This window comes from Canis lupus, chromosome 1, assembly GCF_011100685.1.
Source record: "Canis lupus familiaris isolate Mischka breed German Shepherd chromosome 1, alternate assembly UU_Cfam_GSD_1.0, whole genome shotgun sequence".
NCBI lineage: Eukaryota > Metazoa > Chordata > Mammalia > Carnivora > Canidae > Canis > Canis lupus.
In genome coordinates this window covers 65,472,619-65,494,635 of record NC_049222.1, presented here as the reverse complement: position 1 = coordinate 65,494,635, position 22,017 = coordinate 65,472,619, and the positions used below count along the sequence as shown (strand labels likewise).

Sequence of the window (22,017 nt, the reverse complement as noted above, 5' to 3'; positions counted from 1 at the left end):
CAGTCAAGGTCTAGGAATGAAGGAGCAAGTCCAAGGTACAGACAGGCTTCAGATGTGGACAGGCCTTAAGGAGTTGGGTTGCTTTTCAGGTTGCCAGGTCCTAGCCTTTCTCCTCCTCACAATTATCACCGTCATTACATACTAGTCTGGAACTTAAAAATGAAAATTCATTTCCTTCATCACCTCCCCCTGAAAAGCACTGAATACAACACAGTTTTAGGAAATCTTCAGTAAGCTTTATTAGTGGTACTGTACATCAGTTACAATCAGAAACCAAATTAAACGAACCTACCGAATGAGTAAATTCTTAACCAAGGTTAGTTAGTTGCTTAAAACATATTCGGCAGGTTATCTGTTTTAAAAAGTCAACAATATCAGTTCCCCTTGCAAATTAATTACAAAAAATATAACTGTTTTCAATTTCCATAATACTTGGAAGTACAAATATAAATTAAATAAGGTCTCAAAGACCACATACAACAAAATCATCTATAAACAAAGCTAAATGTAAAAGAATTATTCAATTTACTTTGTAGCTTTTATTTCACTATATAAAGCTATTTAAAACTATGTTTTGTGTATCATACATGGAAGTTCACATCCAGATGTCTTTTCCATTAAATCCTTACTTTTTCCACTGTCAAAATCTTAATTTTCACTCTTGGCTAGATTTCTCTTCCTTGGCAATTCTTTTAGTAACGCCACTGAAATACTTCTCACGGAAGGAATTATGACCTTGGTATGGGAGAAAGTGATCACTTAATAGATGTGAATACTGGTCCCGGTCCTGGTTGGTTGGGAAACACAGAAAAGAAAGATGTTTGAGTTATTTCTTTAGTTAGCTAGAAACCAAGGCAGTCGTTCTATTGAAGCAAAATCCCGCCCTCTGGTGCACGTTTGTTTTTCTTTCTTATCTGAATTAGAACTACCCCATCACTCTATATCTGTATCATGCTTCATGCTTGAGTATCCAAAAGTGTTTTCATCTGCTTCACCTCATGTGATTCACACAAAAATCTTCTGCACAGAGAGAAAAAACATTTCTGTTGGAAAAAAGAGATCAGAGAGGGCAAAGAGAATCACCCCGGGCAATCCAAGTTGAGACAATCACATGCATCTTCAGATTCACAGTTCAGCACAAACTGAAATCACCTGCAACAAGAATCATCACACAAGGGAGCTTCTACTCCAAAATATGTAACGACAAGTGATTGCACTTGTATGAGGTCATACAGAGAAATAAAACTGTGGAGGTTTATCCGCATTCAATTCATGAAATAAACTATTCTTGGCAACTTGCAGTAACCACAGCAGACGAAGATAAAAGCTAAACAAGTGATTTCCACAATTTTAGGCTTCAGAGACAGGGAAGGCCTAGGGCTCAAACTGATGTTTGGACACTGGAAATGTAAGTCTGGGGGAGAATGTTCTATTTCAGCTAAGAAAATTGAGGGCTAACGAGCTTCTCATTCTCAATTTCACCAGCGGTCTCAAACTGTGATAAGAATCTAATCAGAAATAAAATCTCCCTTCCTATGTACTTCTGTGAATTCAGACTTCATTGCATGTAAATTGATGTGGTTTTGAGAAGAGAGGTGAAGACACAATTAGAAAATACAAAGCCTAATTTTTTATCCCGGTTTCAGTATCAGAGTACACATATATCTGGAATGCAGTATCTTTAAAATATTTTTACATTTTTCCTTACTCCTGAGATGAATATTTTGTCCTTTTCTTCATATCTGATAAAAGCACAGGTGTAGCCAAAATAAGATTATGCCGGCTGACTTATTTATTATTCAGAAACAATTATGCCACAGAATTATTTTTTTAAAAAATCATGCAAAATCCAAATGATTAAACATGCCCAGATTTCCTGATTTGCTACAAGAAAAGAAAAAAAATGTCTTCCCTGTGGCCCCTGCCTGCCATTCCATCCATGCAAGAGCCCGTGTTCCACTTCATTTATCCACACGATTCTACTTCCCACCCTTAGGGGTTTTGTTGGTGCATCGCTCTTGCTCTCTTTGCTGTGAAGGCTTCATTATCTTGTGAGTTTCTCTATTATCCTTGTCATGGTCTCGGGAAGAGGCAAGACAGCCGCGTTGTCAGCCCACCACGTGGACTGGAACCCCTTCCCATGCTCCTGCTGCCCGTGCTAGCTCTCCATGTGATGAGTACTTCAGCCAGCTCTGAAGGGAATTACTGAAAAGAAAAATACGACCCTAGAAGATTCTAAGGAGTAACAACATCCATTCCTCAGCACAAGCAGAAAAAACTTACACGCCGAGGCAACTTAACTGCACGACCCAATAGCAGGTATAGGGCCACTGGTGCCAGCCAGTGTTCCAAGTACTTTACATACACTGACTCAGTTGATCCTGACAATGACAGTGTAAGAACAGTACAGTAATTGTCTCCATTTTACATATAAGGAAACTGAGGCACAGAAAGGTTAGCCAACTTGCCTGTAGCACAACTCTTGAGCAAAGAAGCCAAGATACAAATATATCTCCAGAGACCGAGATCTTGACCTTTATGCTGTACTGCTTCTTACCATCGTGCCATTAAAAAAAATAAGCCAAAAATAAATTTAAAAAAATAAACCATGAGAATAAAGGTAGAGCATCAGATTTAAAAAAATATCACTTAAACTTTATGACACTTAAGCATATCATACACTCCCACAGACGCGTGAAAACATGCGAACGATTATTATATAATTTCCAAAAGGTAAAAGATACATCTTATCTGGTCAATCCTTAAAGAACACCAAATGAAAGGTGGCACTTACTAGGTATTTATTATGGGCCCCAGACTATACGGATGTTTTATATAAACTCATCAGCTCTAAGCCATCGGCACACTACTGGCACCCCCTACTGATGAGGCCCCGGAGAACTAGCTGGTGAGTGGCAGAGCTAGGATTCAAACACAAACACAGGTCTACTCTCAACTGCAACGTACCGAGGTTTTCTCCTAAAAGAGCTAACTTCTCCCTCAACTCAGGGAGGAGTATCTCTGGGGATCCAGGTGGTTAGCGAGGCTTTGACAGCTGAGCTGCCTCCCCACAAAGCAACACAACTAGATGAGAAGTACTACTAACTTAGTTCCGGCAACTACGAGGATTATTTCAGTGACACAGAGTTTTTATACCAGGAGGACATGCAGGGAGCCACAAGGATGCCTGAGGGATACCACAGTCCTGGAGTAGGGTCGACTTCAGGAGGGTACTGTTCCCGGGACAGCATTCCAACTTCCATCAAAGTCTGAGGGGGCCTCTGAAAGGAAGGGGTACGCCCTCCTCTATTCCCCGAGGTATCCTAACTGCTTCGAACCACGTGAGGTCTCCAGAAACCGTGTCCACTTCCTGAGCTACCTGAGCTTCACCCTGGCAGACGTCACTACTCGGGGGTATGGGAAAGCTCAGTCCAGATGCCCACCTCTCTCCTCACAGTCCTGCGCGTCACTCTCCGCCTACTCGTGGAAATCAGAAGCCCGGGGCCGATACCCGGCGGTCACACCGAGTCAGACCTCGAAGCTTCCACTCTGCACCCCCAGTGTCTCAAGGCCACTTCTCTTGGCCCACCACGCAGTACTGCAGTGTTAGCTCCCCGGCTCTCCTTGCCTTTTTCCCCCCTGAAAGGTCAGTGGCCCTGCCTTCAGCGACTCCCTCTCCAGCCTATTTTCCATATTGAGACCAAACTCAACCTGTTCAAACACGAATCTAATGTGCCGGCTTTCATGTCTGGCTAAAATCCAAATGGCTTCAGACTCTCCCCAACTCTGAGGCTTTCCCCTCCATGTCTGCGAGTCAGATTCACCTACACATCAGTCTCTGGATGTCCTCCCGGGTTCCTCCTCCACACGGGAGGAATCACAACACGGGTGGGCGATGAGGGCCTTCCCAGCTCTGCCTCCTGTCCTCAATTCTCTTCTTCCCGTGACTCCTCCAGGCTGGGCATGATCACCTCCATGTCAAAATGCACTGTGGACTACTTTAGGGAATATTCTAGAGCTGTGGTGGTGAGGAGGAGAGGATAGAATCCAGCGTGCAGGCTTAGGGTAAGACGGCTGAGGATGGGCTGGAGACCGACTCAGGCTCAGCTGCTAGTGGGCCTAGACCACCTATGCTGCCAATTGCACAGCTCACCCGGTGAAGCCCAAGTAGGGAACAAAAGCTGGAGCAAAGTGGGAGATAGGCTTCCTCACAGACCAAAGAGATAGCTGAACAAAATTGCTGGTCTTTGACCTAAAGGACATAAATAGGAAAAACTAGTGATAAAAAGCAGAGAATATGACGATCAGAGTAAGAGACTGGAAATGAACAGTAGGAGCCTGGAAAACCCAAAAGTAATAACTAAAACCTATGCTAATTAATGGTCATCAAGAAAACACGAACTACTGGGGCCCCTGGGTGGCTCAGTCAGTTAAGCATCTGCCTTTGGCTCAGGTCATGATTCTGGGGTCCTGGGATCGAGTCCCGAGTCAGGGTCCCCACTCAGTGGGGAGTGGGCTTCTCCCTCTCCTCTGCCCCTCCTCCCCACCACCCGCTCATGTTCTCTTCATTGCTCGCTCCAATAAGTAAAATCTAAAAAAAAAAAAAAAAAAAAAAAAAAAAAAAAAAAAAAAAAGAGGAGACGTAGAAAACATGTACTACCTTGTCATATTTGAGTACTTTAGACCTCAAGACTTCCTCAGAATAGAGGAAAAGCAAAATAAGCCCCTACCAGCCTATGTTCAGTGTGGTACAGGGACCCGGTGGCAGAGAAATATGTGCTACTGGAAAAAGTTAGGAAACGCTATAATCTTAGAGATGCAATCTCTGGGAGGAAAAAAATATCCTATTTTCTTTATCTCTCAGGGAGTACAGAATAATCAGTGTGAGGTGTATGTTTGGGTCCTGTGCTGGAATGCCTTCTTCTACAAGGCTGACTGTGAACTAAGGCAGTCATAACAGAAACTCCTAGAAAACCCAAAAGCTCCAAATCTCTTGTGCAGTCAGAGATCTGGCAAGAGCTACTCCACTACTTTGCAGAAGGTAGAGCGGAAGTCCTGCTCTAGCTCTCGGGTAAGGGAGACACTCTAAGGATGTCAGCTACTATTTTCATCTAAGTGGAAACCTCATGGTTCATATAACATGTTCCACGTGAAACATTCAAGATTATGTACAGTCTACCACATATGATCACACACGTCATACGTGTAAATATCATACACCTATGAATGCACATTTAAAATATATCCCTTCCGTATGAAATCTATTTGCAACTATTCAGAATCTGTAACCTTGATGCTGAAGAAAATTGCAAACTTGATATGCTTTTTTTCTTTTTTTCTCTCTTTCATCCTATCTTTAGTTTATCAGGGCGCACACTTGAGACAGTGATATTCAACTCTACATATTTTTCATCACCTTTTTGTGACTCTTCTCTATTCACATTCCCTGCTCATCTGAACCAAGAATATCTGCAGATATTTTTTCCAACTCCGTATCTCAAAGGCCAAAGTGTTTACTTAAAAGGAGAAGAGTATCCTCAAGCAACACAACCCTTGGCGTCCCTCATACTCAAGTTTGCCCAGTGTTTGCTGGTTTCCCTAATACTTCCAAATCTGCCTATCGCTATCAATCATTATATCACCTATGCATCACAAAACCTGCATTCTGCCAATTTTTAGTAAGCAAGAAAATACTTCGTGGAAAATAAAAACACACAAGGAATTAGGAAATGCTTAGAGAAAAAACTATGGTAGTGAATGATTACAGACGATCTTTCCCAGATTTCATGACTACTAGTTAAATTTTGGAGCATGTTAGTAGTTGAGATAGGAATAAAATATTAAGATTATTAATTACACTATTTTTTAGATACTCACCATTTTAAGAATTTTATTACCGAAGTATAGTGGATATACAGTGTTATATTAATTTCAGATGTACAACATAGTGATTCGACAATCTCATACATTACTCAATGCTCCCCACAATAAGGGTCTGTCACCATCAGTCACCACACAATACAGCATTACTGACTATACTTTCTACGCTGTACCTATCTTCATTGTCATCATTTATTTATTTTGTAACTGGAAGTTTGTACCTCTTAATCTCCTTCACCTATTTTGCTCATCCCTCCTACCCACTTCCCCTATTAACCACCAGTTTGTTCTCTGTGTTTAAGAGTCTGTTTGTTCATTTGTTTTTTAGATTCCACAGCTAAGTGAAATCATATAGTGTTTGTCTTTCTCTGATTTATTTCACTTAGCATAATACCCTCTGGGTTCATCCTTTTTATGGCTGAGTAGTATTTCATTGTAGATATACACCGTATCTTCTTTATTCATTCATCTATTGACGGATTCCCAGGTTGCTTCCATGTCTTGGCTATTGAAAATAATGCTGCAATAAACAGAAGGGTGCATATATCTTTTCGAATTCATGTTTTTATTCTCTTTGAGTAAATATCCAATAGTGGAATTACTGGATCATATGGTATTCCTATTTTTAATTTTGTGAGGAACCTCCATACCGTCATCCACAGTGGTTGCACCAATTTACATTCCCACCAACAGTGCATGAGGGTTCCTGTTTCTCCACATCCTTGCCAACACTTGTTATTTCTTGCCATTTTGATACTAGCCATTCTGACTGGTGTGAAGTAACATCTCATTATGGTTTTGATTTGCATTTCCCTGATGATGAGTGATGTTGAGCATCTTCTCATGTGTCTGTTGGCCATTTGCATTGCATGTCTTCTTTGGAAAATGTCTATTCAGGTCCTCTGTCCATTTCTTAATCAAGTTGCTTTTTTTCTGGCACTGAGCTATAGAAGTTCTTTATATATTTTGGTTATTAATCCCTTATTGAACATACCACCATTTTTTATAACAGAGTTTCTGCAAGAAAATCTGTACTAGTCTCAGATGGCTACATAATGGAATTATACTGCTTTCAAACCTATCACTTAACCTTGTAAGACAAACAGCATAAATATGACAAGAAATATACAGGTTCTGATTTAAAGAAGCAACTTATATTTACAACCATGTGTTTTACAAAAGTCAATTATCTTCTGCATCTTTCCCTAACATATCATTATCTAAATTTTGCGGATACAGAAATGGACACTGAACGAGTTAAAATAATCTGCCACAGATCACACAATGAGTAGCATTTGCAGAACTACAGTCCAGATGAGACTTCAAAACCCATGCTTTTTCCATCACACATCTTTTTTTAGTAGAAATTATATCGAAGCAATAGCTAAAGAGTTAACTTCCTACATGACAGATTAGTGGGTCACTCAAAATGGAGTTTGACAGTTAGAGGATATTCCTCACAAAACAGGAACATTATGGTAGCACATATTTCTGATCTAAGCTTTTAGACAGAACCCCCTTAACCACTGTCCCACCCAGCCAATTTCCTGTCCTATCAGTACTGTTAATTCTAAACATAAACCACTCGAGGAATTTTAACAGACTTGCCAAAAAAAACCAAAGGAAGCCTTACAATCGGTGGTGTACTTTTATGTGTACACTGCCCTCTGCTGACTGAAGTAGATAAAGCCTTCTCCGTGGGATTTGCTGATGTGAGTTGATAGTTTAAAGGACCGCGGACCACATATCTGACACCGTACCTCACCGTTTGTCAGTCCTGCTTGCTGTAAACATCTAGTCACAGAGCACCAATATGACCAGGATGGCCACTTTCCTTCAGGCAACATTAGCACTTATTCACGCCATTTCATTTTTTAAAGAATAATATGGAAATAAACAAATACATATCTACCTTGGTGACTCTAAAGTATTATCACTGGCATCCATGTCCAATCTAGAACTGCAAATTATTCTCTAATCAAAGAAAGAAAAAGGACATAAGCTAGACCTTGTTCAAGCTATTCCTCATTCAAGCTATTTTTACAACTCTACAACAAAAAGAGTAAGAAAAAGAATAAAAAAGACATTACAAGGAAAGTACTCCAGCCCCTTATAATTTAGTAATTTTTAACCTCCATGGGAATAAATTTTCAAGAAAAGAAACAAAACTGTATGTTTTGCAGTAACATTTTAAATGGATACTTTAAATGGAACTAATGACATCCCAAATTATACTGTGAGCATACATACATGTATGAGTGCTTCTCAAACTGAGCATCATAAACTGCTCAGACTTTAAAGGAACTATATAGATTCTTCACTGAGAACTCCACATAGGTGAAACTATCCTCATTACTGCTTTCTCCCAGAAACTTGTCATTCTTTGTTATCTCCTCCTTAAACAGATGGAAGGTGTTACGATTTTCCACGATACGGTGATTCGACTGCCTTTTTGGTTTGCTTCTCAAGAGAAATGAGGCCGAGGTATCACGGGATTCAAATGTTTTTGTTTACCACTGATTTCTGAGGATTGATGTCAGGGTAATGACAAAATTCCGTGTACTTTTAAACAGAAAACTTGCAGCAAACCGTAACTATTTGTTCCTACTCTTCCTTCAAATAGATGGTTTAAATATTTTTGAATTTGATTGTTTTTATTCAAGGAGGACCCCAAATAATCCCTGAACAATTACTATTCATTCTGTAAGTATTTGTTGAGTTGAACAAAACCGTCAAGATCTGTGAATTCACAGGGCTTATATGCTAATGGAAGACAAGACATTAAAGAATATATACCCAAACGTGTACTTATTAATTGTGATTAAACACTGGGAAGAAAGAGTTAACATAAGAAAATGAAACACTCGGCTAGATAGGGTGAAGAGTATGAACAAAAAAAAAAAAAAAAAAAAAGAGTATGAACAAAGAAGGCTTCCCTAAGAAGTAATATTTATCTGAGGGCTAAAAGAGGAATTAAACTCACAAAAAGAGAGGGGAAGAAAACACTAGGGAACAAAACAAGAGAGGAAACACAATGTGAGAAGACTACAAGGCTAGACAGAGAGGATGACACTCCAGGAATCTCAGACAGGCCAGTGTGGCTACGACTTGGTAAACAAAAGCAAAGGTGACACACAATGAAATGGAAGACACTGGACAGAAGTAAACCAGGCTGGCCTTGAATATGTGAAGGAGCCTGCATTTCATTCGAACTTCCACAGAAAGTCGCTGATGAATTTTAAGCAGGGGAGCTTCACTCAGTACCTAGTATTCTAGACTCAGATGTACTACCAATGTGCCATGAGACCACAGGCAAGAGCTCACCTACACACATTCTTAAAGACACTCTGGCTACTAGATAGGAAACACAATGGCAGGAGAAACTGCAGAAGCAGGGAAAGCAGCTGGGAGACTCCAACAGCAGTAGCCCAGGAAAGGAGCACTGCCCCATGTGCTCCAGGAGGAACAAGGAAAGGAGAAAAACATGTGCAAGAAACCATCACCCACTCAGGTATCTCAAGCCAGATTTCTGGAAGTTACTTAACTCCTTTACCCTCAGCCCAGTTATCCAATCAGTCAAGTCCTGTCATGTCTACCTCTCCCAAAAACTCTCAATTCTATTAACTCCTCTACAACCTCCAATTCTACCTTTCTTAGTTTACAGCTTCATCATCTTTGCATGACCATGCCAGGAGCGTTCACATTCATATCACATGTCTTTCCACAACACAAAGTGGCCTGCATAAAACACGAACTGTTGCCACTCTCCTAACTGATACCCCTCATGGTTTGCCATCACCAAAAGGATAAACTTAAAGTTCTTTTGTATGTAAAGACCTTCAACCTAGGCATTTTTTGGTGTTCAGCTTTGATTCCAACCATTCCTCCCCCAAAATACTTAGTATTTCAGTGATGCTAAAATGTCTAGGGACCCATGAATGCTCCACAACCCCTTTCATGCCTCTTTTCCATTGCTTGAAATATTGGCTTCCTCTTGACCTTGACCACTGTTTTCTCAGGTAGACACTCTCTGATGTTCACATAGCACCTTGCACAGATCACTACAGAACCAAACACGAGGCTGGACTGGTTTGGGTGACCATTTCTCTCACTTAGCAAGGTCTCTAAGGATAAAGACTATAACTTGGTCTGTTTAGCCTCAACACCTTACACAAATGGTCCCATAAACACATGCCGAGTGATGAAAGCCAGGGCTTTCCCCTCAGTGAACATGTAAACAAGTCAGGGAAAGAAAACATACAGAAATATGAGAAGTACATGAATTTAACAATCATTAAAAGATACAATTTTAGGGGATCCCTGGGTGACTCAGCAGTTGAGCGTCTGCCTTCAGCTCAAGATGTGATCCTGGGGTCCTGGGATCGAGTCCCGCATCAGGCTCCCCACAGGGAACCTGCTTCTCCCTCTGCCTGGGTCTCTGCCTCTCTCTCTCTGCATTTCTCATGAATAAATAAATAAAATCTTAAAAAAAGATACAGCTTTATTTCTCAATTCTCATAGTGCCTTTTGTAAAATTCCACCTGTCCTCAAGACCTTACATTAAAATGTTTATTCACTCCCAGTAAACATTTACAGCCTTCTTAACAGACTATAAGGGAGTCATCAGGTATGTTTCCTCAACTTCCTTGCCCCCTACCCCATCCACTTCTACAGACTGGATCCCCCCAACCCTAGCCTCTACTATAAACAAGCCTCCGCTTTACTGCTTATACCATCTCCATCCACATTCTGACCAAAGCCAAAGTTCTCTCTCACTGTTTTCTTTTACTACCAAAAGAGTTACTTTTATAGAATTCCTCCAAAATATCTTTTCATCAATGTATAACATGTATACCTTTTATAACAATGTATAAAATTACCATTTAAAAATAAAGAGATTTCCCCTAGGGAAGTGTCAGTTTGGGGATGAAGCTGTAGAAGTCTACAACCATTCATAAGTATTCCGAATGGCTTCTATTATAATTATATGTCAGGTTTAAGTTGTCCTTTTTTTTTTTTTCTTTCTTTCTTTCTTTCTTTCTTTCTTTCTTTCTTTCTTTCTTTCTTTCTTTCTCTTTCTTTCTTTCCTTTCTTCTTTCTTTCTTCTTTCTTCCTCCCTTCCTTCCTTCCTTCCTTTCTCTTTCTTTCTTTCTTTCTTTCTTTCTTTCTTTCTTTCTTTCTTTCTTTCTTTCTTTCTTTCTTTCTTTCTTTCTTTTTTACTTACTGACAGTTGCTGATAATGAGATAATGATTTCTTCTACCTCACTAGTATTAACCTGAAGTCATTTATATTCTCAGAGTGACAGTAGTTTATACAAAACAGCAGTTTCATTGCAAACAACTGAGTACAAATGGCTTATGAAACTTATTCTGTGATAAGTGAAAACCAATGATGCTATCGTCACAGCAAAAGCCACCAAAATAACAATGCTCATCTAACTTTATCAAGAAAGACTCACTCATGTATTGTTGAAATGGATTAAAGCTATGATACACATTCTTAAATAAGGTGAGAGGAAGAATGCAAAGAGATGGAAGAGTAAAACAGTGGGTAGATTTTCCTTCTTGTAATCAATTGAGAATGAAATGAAAGGTAAATGACAGTGCTGAATATAAGGGGCCTCAGTTCAGCGTCAGGGTAATTACCCATGTCCGGCTTTTGTTTAAAAATCCTGCTCCCCTTATCAAACCTTCCCACTGTTCTACATCTGGTACTGGACAGTAGCTATAGAAACCACTTGTGCTAAAGTTATACAACTATAAACAGCACTAGGCCATTTCCAAACCAAGGACAAGCAGGTCAAAAGTCTGGCATCCAATACTCTGAAGAGAAACCTCTAGCATTATTCTTAATGGTAACAAGGTAAGGGTAGAAATCTTTATCCCTAAATTAAGTATTCATATATAATCTATACTTTTAAAAAATATTTTAAAATATATTAAAATCTTCACTGAATTTTGAAAATGAATAACATTTAGTGGTTCAACTTTGACATCAGGCACTCAGCACATAATTTCTAACTGTAAAAAGACCATCATGGATATTCATGCTATCATGACGATACAGAACTAGAAGTACTTCCTACATGCTCTCCACTAGAAATACATGAACTTCATAAAATTCAAAACTTAATCTCAAATATTAAAAGAATACAGGGCTAACACACCAGATAAAAATGAAATACAACTTATTAGTTAATATGTCCAAATATTTAACTAAAACTAAGTAAGTAAGTAGCAAAAGATGAATATAACAGACCAAAATATGCACCAGCATACATATTCTTTTGCTTTAATTTGGAGACTATTCTTTTAGTTGACTTTTCTAAGCTGTCACAATCCATTAAAAGAAAAATTAACAAAAATACACATGGATTTCCATAAAGATCTGATACAAGCAAATTACTTTGTTTACAGATCAATTCAATAGCAACAATACTAGAAAGGAAAGCAAGAAAGTTATCACCATAACAGTCAGATTACTGGTTATACCTACAGGAAGAAGTGTTTATGATCAGAAACAGCCACCAAAAGGGGTGCTTCTGAGGTACTGTAATCCTAACCTTGGTGGTGGTTACACAGATGTTCACTTCATAATTATTCATTAAACTATACACTTATGGGTTTTTTTTTAAGATTTTATTTATTATTTATTTATTTATTTATTTATTTATTTATTTATTTATTTATTTATTTCTGCCTGCCTGCCTGCCTGCCTGCCTGCCTGGAAGACATAGAGAGAGAGAGAGAGAGAGAAGCAGAGACACAGGCAGAAGTAGAAGCAGGCTTCATGCAAGGAGCCTGACATGGGACTCAATCCCGGGTCTCCAGGATCTCACCCTGGGCTAAAGGCGGCGCTAAACTGCTGAGCCACCAGGGCTGCCCTACACTTATGTTTTAGGCAGAAAAAATATATGCTTCAAAACTTCAGGGTGTATTCTTGGTAGGTCATGGAGGGAGAAGACATATATGTTCATGTTTGGATTTGACAAGTACCAGAAAGATAATTCTAAGTTAACCATATCATAAATAAAGAAAAAAAAAAAAAAAACAAGTAGGAAATCTGCCATACAAGAATTTTAAAAGAAGCTCCAGAGGATCATGCAGACTCCATACTTAAACTTCCCATTTCCCTAAATCATTCATACTTTGCAACTCCCAGATCATACCTTGTATTTTGCAACTGACCTCTAAGATCCTATAATATGACATGAGTATATTAAAGACTGTTTTATTATCACAGCTCAAAAATATAATCATTATAGCTAGAGCATAATAACAGATGCTCTGTCACCTTCAGAGAACTGTATTTTTCCTGCAAATAAAAGAGATATGTACTAGAATCCAGATATCTTAAATGATTACCTTCCTGGAGCAGGAAGGTAATCTTGCTTGCTTGCTTCTTCTTGGTTTACCAGAAACAATAATTTAAAACCATTATGAACAGTATTAACTTACAAAATACCCAGTTTGTTTGGCAAAATCGGTTAGTTGCAGATGTATAAAAGAAAAAGTCAAATGATGACCCTCTAAGATGTAAATTCAAGGAAAAGTACCATTAACAGCTAAAGCAAGCCATTCAGGACAAGGTAACCTGAGATAAGTAGATAACATAGTTCTTAAAACTTAATCCAACATGATATGCTGCATCACCAGGCTTCTATCTACTTTCTACTCTTACAAGCCTTTTTCAAAGATCTCAGGTCAAAACATAATTTATAGATAATACAAATGGTTTCCTTCTGACTTACTACACAAGTAATTTTTTAAATGATTCTTTCTGGGTCTTTCTCTGTCTCTCATACATACACATTTTGATGGTAATGAATACCGTACTCTATTAGGACCTCCATTAAAGCTCATATCTAATTACCATGTTCTTACTTAGTGTCACCCCAGTCTTATTTTTCTTACTGATAAATGAAGTAGCATCTCCATGAAGTTGCGTCTCCTGCCCACTAGGCATGTTGTATGACTGAAATATTTCACACCTCATCTCTAATCTTTCATAGCTCTAATCAAAAGGAAAATATCTACTGTCCTGGCATGAGATAGGCAAAAAACAAACTATTTCAGAAAGAAAGGTCGGCCAGGGGAAACCACCTTTAATTCAAATAGTTGCCAAAACAAGTAGCAGCATTAATCCTGAGAAGAGATAAAACATAACAAAATAGGCACAAGCATTATGTCACCAAACCACCAGTTTATGATTAGCAACACTACTATCATTCTACCATGTAAACTACTTATCACAAAGACTAATTTCTTCTACTTCAAGTCATCCATAAGTCATTTTCTCAAACAACTGACCTTGGAGTCTCTTCTCTCCCTTCCTCATTTAAAACATGTTATAATGTTAATGGTTCTTTCTCCTGCAGCCCGGGCGGTTCAGTGGTTTAGCGCTGCCTTCAGCCCAGGGTGTGATCCTGGAGACCAGGATCGAGTCCCACATCGGGCTCCCTGCATGGAGCCTGCCTCTCTCTCTCTGTGTCTCTCATGAATAAATAAAATCTTTAAAAAAAAATGGTTTTTTTCTCTCTCCACAACTTCAAAATCTTTTGGTCCTTAAGTCAAATCCCTCAGCTTTGGTCACCTTCTATTCTGATTAATGAAGCATTCATCAGCTTCATATTAGTGGACTCTTTGTTCAGTCCAAATTTTAAAAAATTAACATTAATTCTCATCACCTGCCACTATGACCTCCCAATATTCTCTATTTTAAATCATCTGAACCATATTGGCTGGCTGTAAAAAATAATTACAACTGACTTACATAACTTTAGTCTAAATTAGTGCCCATATAATACCTGGAATTCAACTTACCTAGACTTCAGCACTTCTCAAATCACTCTAAGGTAGCGTGTCAGATAAGCCACAAAACAAACAGCACATGATGGCCTGTGTAGCGCAATGGCAACTTAAGATACATTTTTTTTTTTTTTACAAACTTAAACATACTACAGAATCGCCTTTAAAAGCTGCATGAATGTTTAAAAAAAAAAGATTTTAAGGAAATCTCAAAAATGACTACTTTGGGTACTCTTTTGTCCAAGTGCATGATTGGAAAAGGTGGACAGTATCGTTTTAGGTGATTTTCACCAAAGATGTAACTATTACACTCATATTCTGATCTGTTCTGGACAACTCTGGAAATCAGCATTTTTTTTTTCCAACGAACTTCATATGAGAAAAATGTTTTATAAGAGTAACCACTGTGACCACAACTATATATAGCAGCATCAACTACATGTTGTATCAACAGGAAAAATGAATTCAAGTAAAACAAATCCCATTCTACCATGGCCCCATGAACAATGAGGAAAAATGATTTTTAAAAGAAACTAGAAATATGCCACTCAAGAATATCTGCCTTTTAACCTTGGCATATTCCAAAGGCAGAAACTGTCTTGGTAAAGAGGCAACATGATGCATTAAAAAAAAGGTCAAAGAAAGAGTTTCAAGTACAAAGAAGAGTTTGGTCTCTACTCAGCTACTTCCTAGTCTCTAAAATTAGCAAAATAAAACAACAAGATAGGTATGAAAGCTTTGTAACAATAAGCAGCATCAAAGCATTAATCATCATTCCCTTCTCTTTCACACTCTATCAATAGGGAATAGTGGCTCCTCTTATAAGACATTTTCATTAACAGGGGTAGCAAAAATTCTCTTCTTTACTACTAATGCTCAATAAGCAAGTCTAAAAACTAGAGCAAAACTAGTAAAAAGATACAAAATTTTATAAAATACCTACATTCTTTAGACAGTTTTCCCATTTATAACTTAAGGTTACATTTTACATGGTGAGAGGGAGAACACTTTATAACAATGAATCAAGCGGGCCAAAAGTTATACTGAATTTAAACCTAACACAAGTGACAAACCAAAAATGCAGAGAGATAGTACACCAGAGTGTAAAAATCTACAATTAATAGTCTTCCATTGCCAAAGTCAACAACGCTGAACAAGGCCGAGAGTAATTTGTTAGGGGCGTATGAGAACTGTTTGACAATTCTGTGTCATCACTTGCATTATAAAGGACTGAGATCTTGCTGCAATTATATACAGTCCTCTCCATACAAACAGAAGGTAGAAATGAGGTGATTAATTCAAAACCAAACATGATTTAACATGACGAAGTATTTTCGGTTACAGTACACTGCGTACTGCTAAAACTCACTGATTAAATTTGAACTTATATAAAGTGAAGACTTTCAAAAAATTATTTGAGCACTAGAGTTTTTCCTTATTTTTAAATCAATTTAAAAAGGACCAAAGTAAAATAATAAAAACAAACAAGAATTAACTAACATTCTCTTTATAGGTTTAAAAATATCAAAAAATAAAAATAAAATAAAAAATAAAATAAAAATTACCTAAGGTGTGTGCCCTTACTTAGCATTTTTATGCTATCCAAATATCTGCCTACTGAAATAATATAAATATTATAAACCTGGAAAAAGTACCAGAAAAAAGATTTTTCTTAAATAAAGGAAAGCAAATGCAAAAATTGTTGACAACAGGTTTCAATTATGCCATTAAGATAGAAATGACTGCTTTAGTATGTGGCCCCGTTAATTACTAGAGTCCTTTATATTTTCTTCGAACATCACAACCATCATATGGTGCAAGTACTATTTATGGAGGCCACAAAATAAAGAATGCTGATGTCATTCATTTTAATATAAGACAACTACAAAATCTACAGGTACTATTTCTATTTTTTTACATGTATTACTCATGTGTCTGGCACATGTTATTACTAACTCAAATAATTACATTAAGTGCTATGATTTCTAAGAGCTGCAGTGTTACTAAGTTAAATTATCAAATACCTTACTTTCTTCAAAATATTAAAAGATAAACATACATGAGAAGTAACTGACTGGAAGAGCATGAAAAAAGCATCTCTAACATGCAACAGAAGCCTCTTATTCACTGTGATAGATGTTGGTAATTTTTAGTGTTATGGACTGAATTGTGACTCCCCAAATATTCATATACTGAAGCCCTAAACCCCAGTATGACTGGACTTGGAGACTGAGCCTTAAAGGAGATAACTGAAGTTAAAATAGATAAGGGTGGGGCTCAAATCCAATAGGACTGATGTTTACGTATGGAGAGAGAGAAACCAAGAGTATGTGCACACAGAGGACATAGCAAGAAGGTGGCTGTCTGCAATCCAGCAAGAGAGGTCTCACCAGAAACCACACCTGCTGGCACCTTGACCTTGGACTTCTAGCCTCATGAACTGTAAGAAAATAAACTTCTGTTATTTAAGCCACTCAGTCTACAGTATTCTGGTACAGCAGCTCAAACAGACTAATATGAGTTAATTGAAAACGTCAGTAAAATCAGGAAAAAACATGAAAATGTTTTGTAAATATGCTGAACATCTTAGGTTAAAAAATTATATATTCACTTATAATCTGTTGATATAGAATCAAGACCCACAAAGATTTCCAGCTTTGGCTTCTGTAAAATGATGCAAGAACTTAAAGACTCTTACAGAGCAATTGGGGTAGAGAAACTTAGATTGAGCTAACTTCTTTCCATTCTTTTATAGTCATCTCTCCCACCCCCAGTCCAAGAGTCTTCCTAGCAACTCAATTTAACCTATTTCTCTGAAATATTCCACTTGGCTTTTATAGAAATGACAACTTTATTCTCACACTCACATTTCACTGGTCAAGATAGCACTTAGTTAGACTACATAATTACCATAACAAACATGGCTTAAACAGTTCCCACAACAAACACAAATGACTCGGCAAACAGGCAATTGAGCTGGTAGGTACAGAAGCCTCCAGACACAGCAGAGATCAAGCAACTCTTCCAATCAGCTGGAAGTATATGTCATGTTACAGGCATAAATACTGGTGTTTTAGGACAAAAATGGCCAGTACTGGTTAATCAACTGAGTTTGAAATGGAGGTTAGTTAAAAGGACTTCTACTGTATATCCAAATAAACATTGTCCATCCAAAACTGTCACTTCTGAAGGCTGTCATTGTGTCAAACAATTTGGAAACCCCTCTTTTATCATTTTAAATTTCTTAAATGTTTTAAATATTTAATGGTAGATCATCATCCTTGGAACAGGTTGTGATTTCCAAGGAACAACAATTAAATGACCAGTGTGCTAAAATGTGAGCACCAAAGTCCAGTAAAACAATTTGAAGAAAAGCAAGGTGTCACTGTACAGCAAAATAACTGTTTAATATTAATACATTTCTTTAAATGTAAATCTAAAAGTTTCAAAATACTGAATAATTAAGACATAAATATAACGAGTACAAGATGCCACCCCATGGATATCATTTGAATATAAACTTGTTTTAAAAGTGACAACCAGGGATCCCTGGGTGGCGCAGCGGTTTGGCGCCTGCCTTTGGCCCAGGGCGCGATCCTGGAGACCCAGGATCGAATCCCATGTCAGGCTCCCGGTGCATGGAGCCTGCTTCTCCCTCTGCCTGTGTCTCTGCCTCTCTCTCTCTTTCTCTCTCTCTCTCTCTGTGTGACTATCATAAATAAATAAAAATTTAAAAAAAAATAAAATAAAAATAAAAGTGACAACCAGACACTTATGTTAATTATATCACCTACAACTGTATATAAATACATAAATACATATACAACCACCCCTGAGTGAACATGATTCAACTATTTATATACATAAATGGCTTAAGCTTTCTGAAATGCCCTGATATCGGAGCCTGATTACCAAAGAAAGTTTACGTCATATTGAATCTTACTCAGTAATGAAGATGAGCCATTAAGCTTTTGGCATAAAGAAGTGACATAATGAATGCAGTGCTTTAGGAAGAGTCATTTAACAATTAAGAACTAGAGATGTGAAAAATGGAAAAGAGATCATTGACAAGGAGACGATCAGCACAAACCAGGTATGTGGTAATAAGGGTCTACATTACAGACAGACAGCAAATGAAAATTAAAAGCACAAAAGAAAACAAGAATTATATAATACTATATTCAAAAAGCACCATATGAATATTAGTTTTCATTACTGTGAAAGAATCCATAAGCTATGAATTAGATGAAAAAAACCATACATGGAGATAAATATCACAAAATCTTCAGGCAGTAACACTGTTCTTTTCTGCGTACTCTACAGATCAAAAGCAAAGATGGGGCTCGCTCAAGTTTAGTGAACTTGGGAAAGCTGTGGTTGTCAGTCCACGTTAGTACAGCCCAGGGAGCATTCTGTAGATTTAATTAAGCTCCATTATGAGGCATTATTCATATCAATTCTGATCTGGATATGAAATAACCAATGTTTTGTTCTTCTCAAGAATTGTGTGTGTGTCAGAGGGAGAGAGAGAAAGAGCGAGCGAGCGAGCACGAGTGCTAGGCCCTAAGATGACGGCCAATTACTTTCTCCATTATATAAAGTGATATTTTTCTCTTGAGAATAGTATGCAATCAAGTAGGTTTTGCTTTTGGAGAAAAAAATAGTCTCCAGTAGACTGCTCATTAGACAACAGTTGTTTAAGTGTGAGTGTGTGTCTGTGTTTTTTAACTGTGTTCATAGCAAAGATGAGAAGTGAAGGTGAGCTTCTATTTCTATGCTGCTACCCAATTTCTGTATCCAACTCCTACCCTCTGAATCCCATCAAATCCCACAAACCTCTTGAACTTCTGCCTCTTCCTGAATTCGACAGCTTTTTAAAAACCAAGGACTTAGCAATTCCAGACTCCATTACAGGAAAACTACAAAAATCTCCTTTGGATTCTTCCAGAATTTACCCCAAAGATACTAGGATAATTTACCTCAAATTTCTTCACCTTTTCCATTGTTATCAAGCGCCTCGATGTGTGACTGGAAAGCTTCTGCTCACAGTTGCTAATAAGTTTCAGGCAAGGGTGCCAGGGTACCATCTCTTCAGTATATCTGAAGAAAGAACAGCTGACTTTTAGGAGCACTCACATGCACACCCCACACAGGATCGTCACAGGGTTATCCAATGCCGTATGGACGTCCCCCCATTTTATTTCACATAGACTAACTGTCCCTATAACCTATGAATAATCTGTATTTTTAAAAAGCAAAGTATTTAAACATTACCACATCTGAAAAAAGTAGTTTATTTTTTTAAAAGATTTTATTTATTTATTCATGATAGAGAGAGAGACAGAGACAGAGACACAGGCAGAGGGAGAAGCAGGCTCCATGCCAGGAGCCCGATGCAGGACTCAATCCCGGGTCTCCAGGATCACGCCCCGGGCCAAAGGCAGGCACCAAACCGCTGAGCCACCCAGGGATCCCCTGAAAAAAGTAGTTTAAATAATTTTCCCTGTAGAATGAGTATGAGAGAAAATGCAAGTATGCTCTACGGAAGAATACCAAGCATTTAAATCACAAAAATACAAGACAATGTCCACGCTAAAGGATTCCACAAGAGCATATAGGACAGAAATATATTCCACAACTCCTTGACTTTCATGAGGGACTGATTCATTTGGAGATTTTTATTAATTCCCAAAGAATAATGTCCAATCGGCATATACTTTCCCTATAAAATGAAGTGTCCCTGCAAAATTTTAATGGCACCTTGAAACCGCTATTAACTTTGTAAATACAGGATCAAAGTTATGTATAAGATTATTCAAATAGGCTACCAATAAAATAAACACTACATGGTCACCTTAACCATGAAATAAAATCAAATCCACGATAATGAACAGTGGTGACTGCTGCTACGCAACTCATGTGCTACGTGAATGGAGAGGAGGACACCGGGAAAGCAGAACAGTCAGACTGCCATAGTTCAGAACACGTTGATGGCATCATTCCTGGCAGAAGAAACAGGTGACAGATGAGGAGGAAACAACTATGGAGAATTCTGAAGAACAGCAGTGGACAGGGGCTCCCTAGGTATGGGTAAAGGACATTGTAAATTGCCATTTTTTATCTTTTCCTTTGGAAATCTTGATACCTTTCTACGTAGTCTCTGCAAACATTTATTGTATGGGAAATTTTGAAGTTCTGGTCCAAAATGGGAAAGGTGCCAATTAGCATTTCCTGTAAAGGACCACCAGTCTCAGCTAGCCCATTCCAATGCATCAACATTGTCTTCACTACCGCTCTTTGACTGACTTCTCTAGCCCCTCTGACCTTCAGTGAGCTCTCCCTCATTACCTCAACCACATGCTTGAAACCTTCATCACCCACTTATCAAGCAGTATTCATAATGCACTTCATTGTATTATCAGTGGAAAGAATTCTCTTGAAGTCATTCTCTGCATCCTTCCTTAGGGCTTTCCAGTAAGTAATGACCAGTTCAGTTTTTTTCTGATCTAACATTTTTCTAATGTTCACCTGATAGCCAGAAATGTATTTCTCATAACATTAGTTGACATCAAATCTGGAGTCTTCACATGAAGTATTTATGGTATGAAGCAATACATTCTACACCATGATTAACAGGAGAAGATATAGCCTTGACCTTAAGCTAGAAAAAGCAGGGTTTGTAGATGTCTGAAACAGCAGTAGTCAAACTCAGTTATGCTCCCTTTTCTAAAGGAGAAAAAAAATCTTATTTCCTGGCAGAGTTGACCTGAAGTACTCTTATTAAAAGTGACTTAAAGATCTAGAAAGCCTAAGTGTGATATAAAGTCCATACGCTTATATCCCTTATAACTATAAAACCAAAACAAATTTAAAATCAAATCTAAAAGTACAAAACCAATGTAAGTTTAATTGATACTGATGACACAAATGATGCTAAGCTGTTGAAACTGAGTCACCAGGCATTTTGCTTAAAAGCAGAAAAACAATGGTGTCTTAGATTATCTTTTCAGCTTGATCTTTGAGTTTAAGAATGAAAGAAAAAAAAAAGAATGAAAGAACATCATTTGGGTCATCATTATCATCAACAAGCTTGTTTATAACCACTACCCTATTATACTAAAACCAATCAATTTAGCATAATTTTTACCATACTAAGAATTTAAAAATATCAGGTAACAAAAAATTCTTTATATTTCCTAACATATTTCATACCCAACATACTGCAATGAACTGTGCAAACTGTTAAGTAGTAACCATAAACCTGTACTATGCCTGAGCCATTATGATAGTAGGGTATGCTATCTTCATTTCATTTTTATTACTATAGCC

General features: G+C 37.8%; 1 protein-coding gene across 3 annotated transcripts in view; it reads right to left on the bottom strand.

The window, feature by feature from the left end:
- Positions 1 to 214: 214 nt before the first annotated feature.
- Positions 215 to 22,017, bottom strand: part of TRMT11 (tRNA methyltransferase 11 homolog) — a 56,058-nt gene continuing 34,255 nt past the window's right edge. For 2 of the 3 annotated variants that reach the window (XM_038526728.1, XM_038526729.1), the window contains exons 12-13: positions 19,668 to 19,788; positions 215 to 787 (exon numbers count right to left, since the gene is read on the bottom strand). In XM_038526728.1, coding sequence (XP_038382656.1) covers positions 656 to 787; positions 19,668 to 19,788 — 253 coding nt within the window. In that variant the 3' untranslated portion in view covers positions 215 to 655. The remainder of the gene's footprint in view (positions 788 to 19,667; positions 19,789 to 22,017) is intronic. The other variant, XM_038526730.1, reaches the window with a different exon arrangement.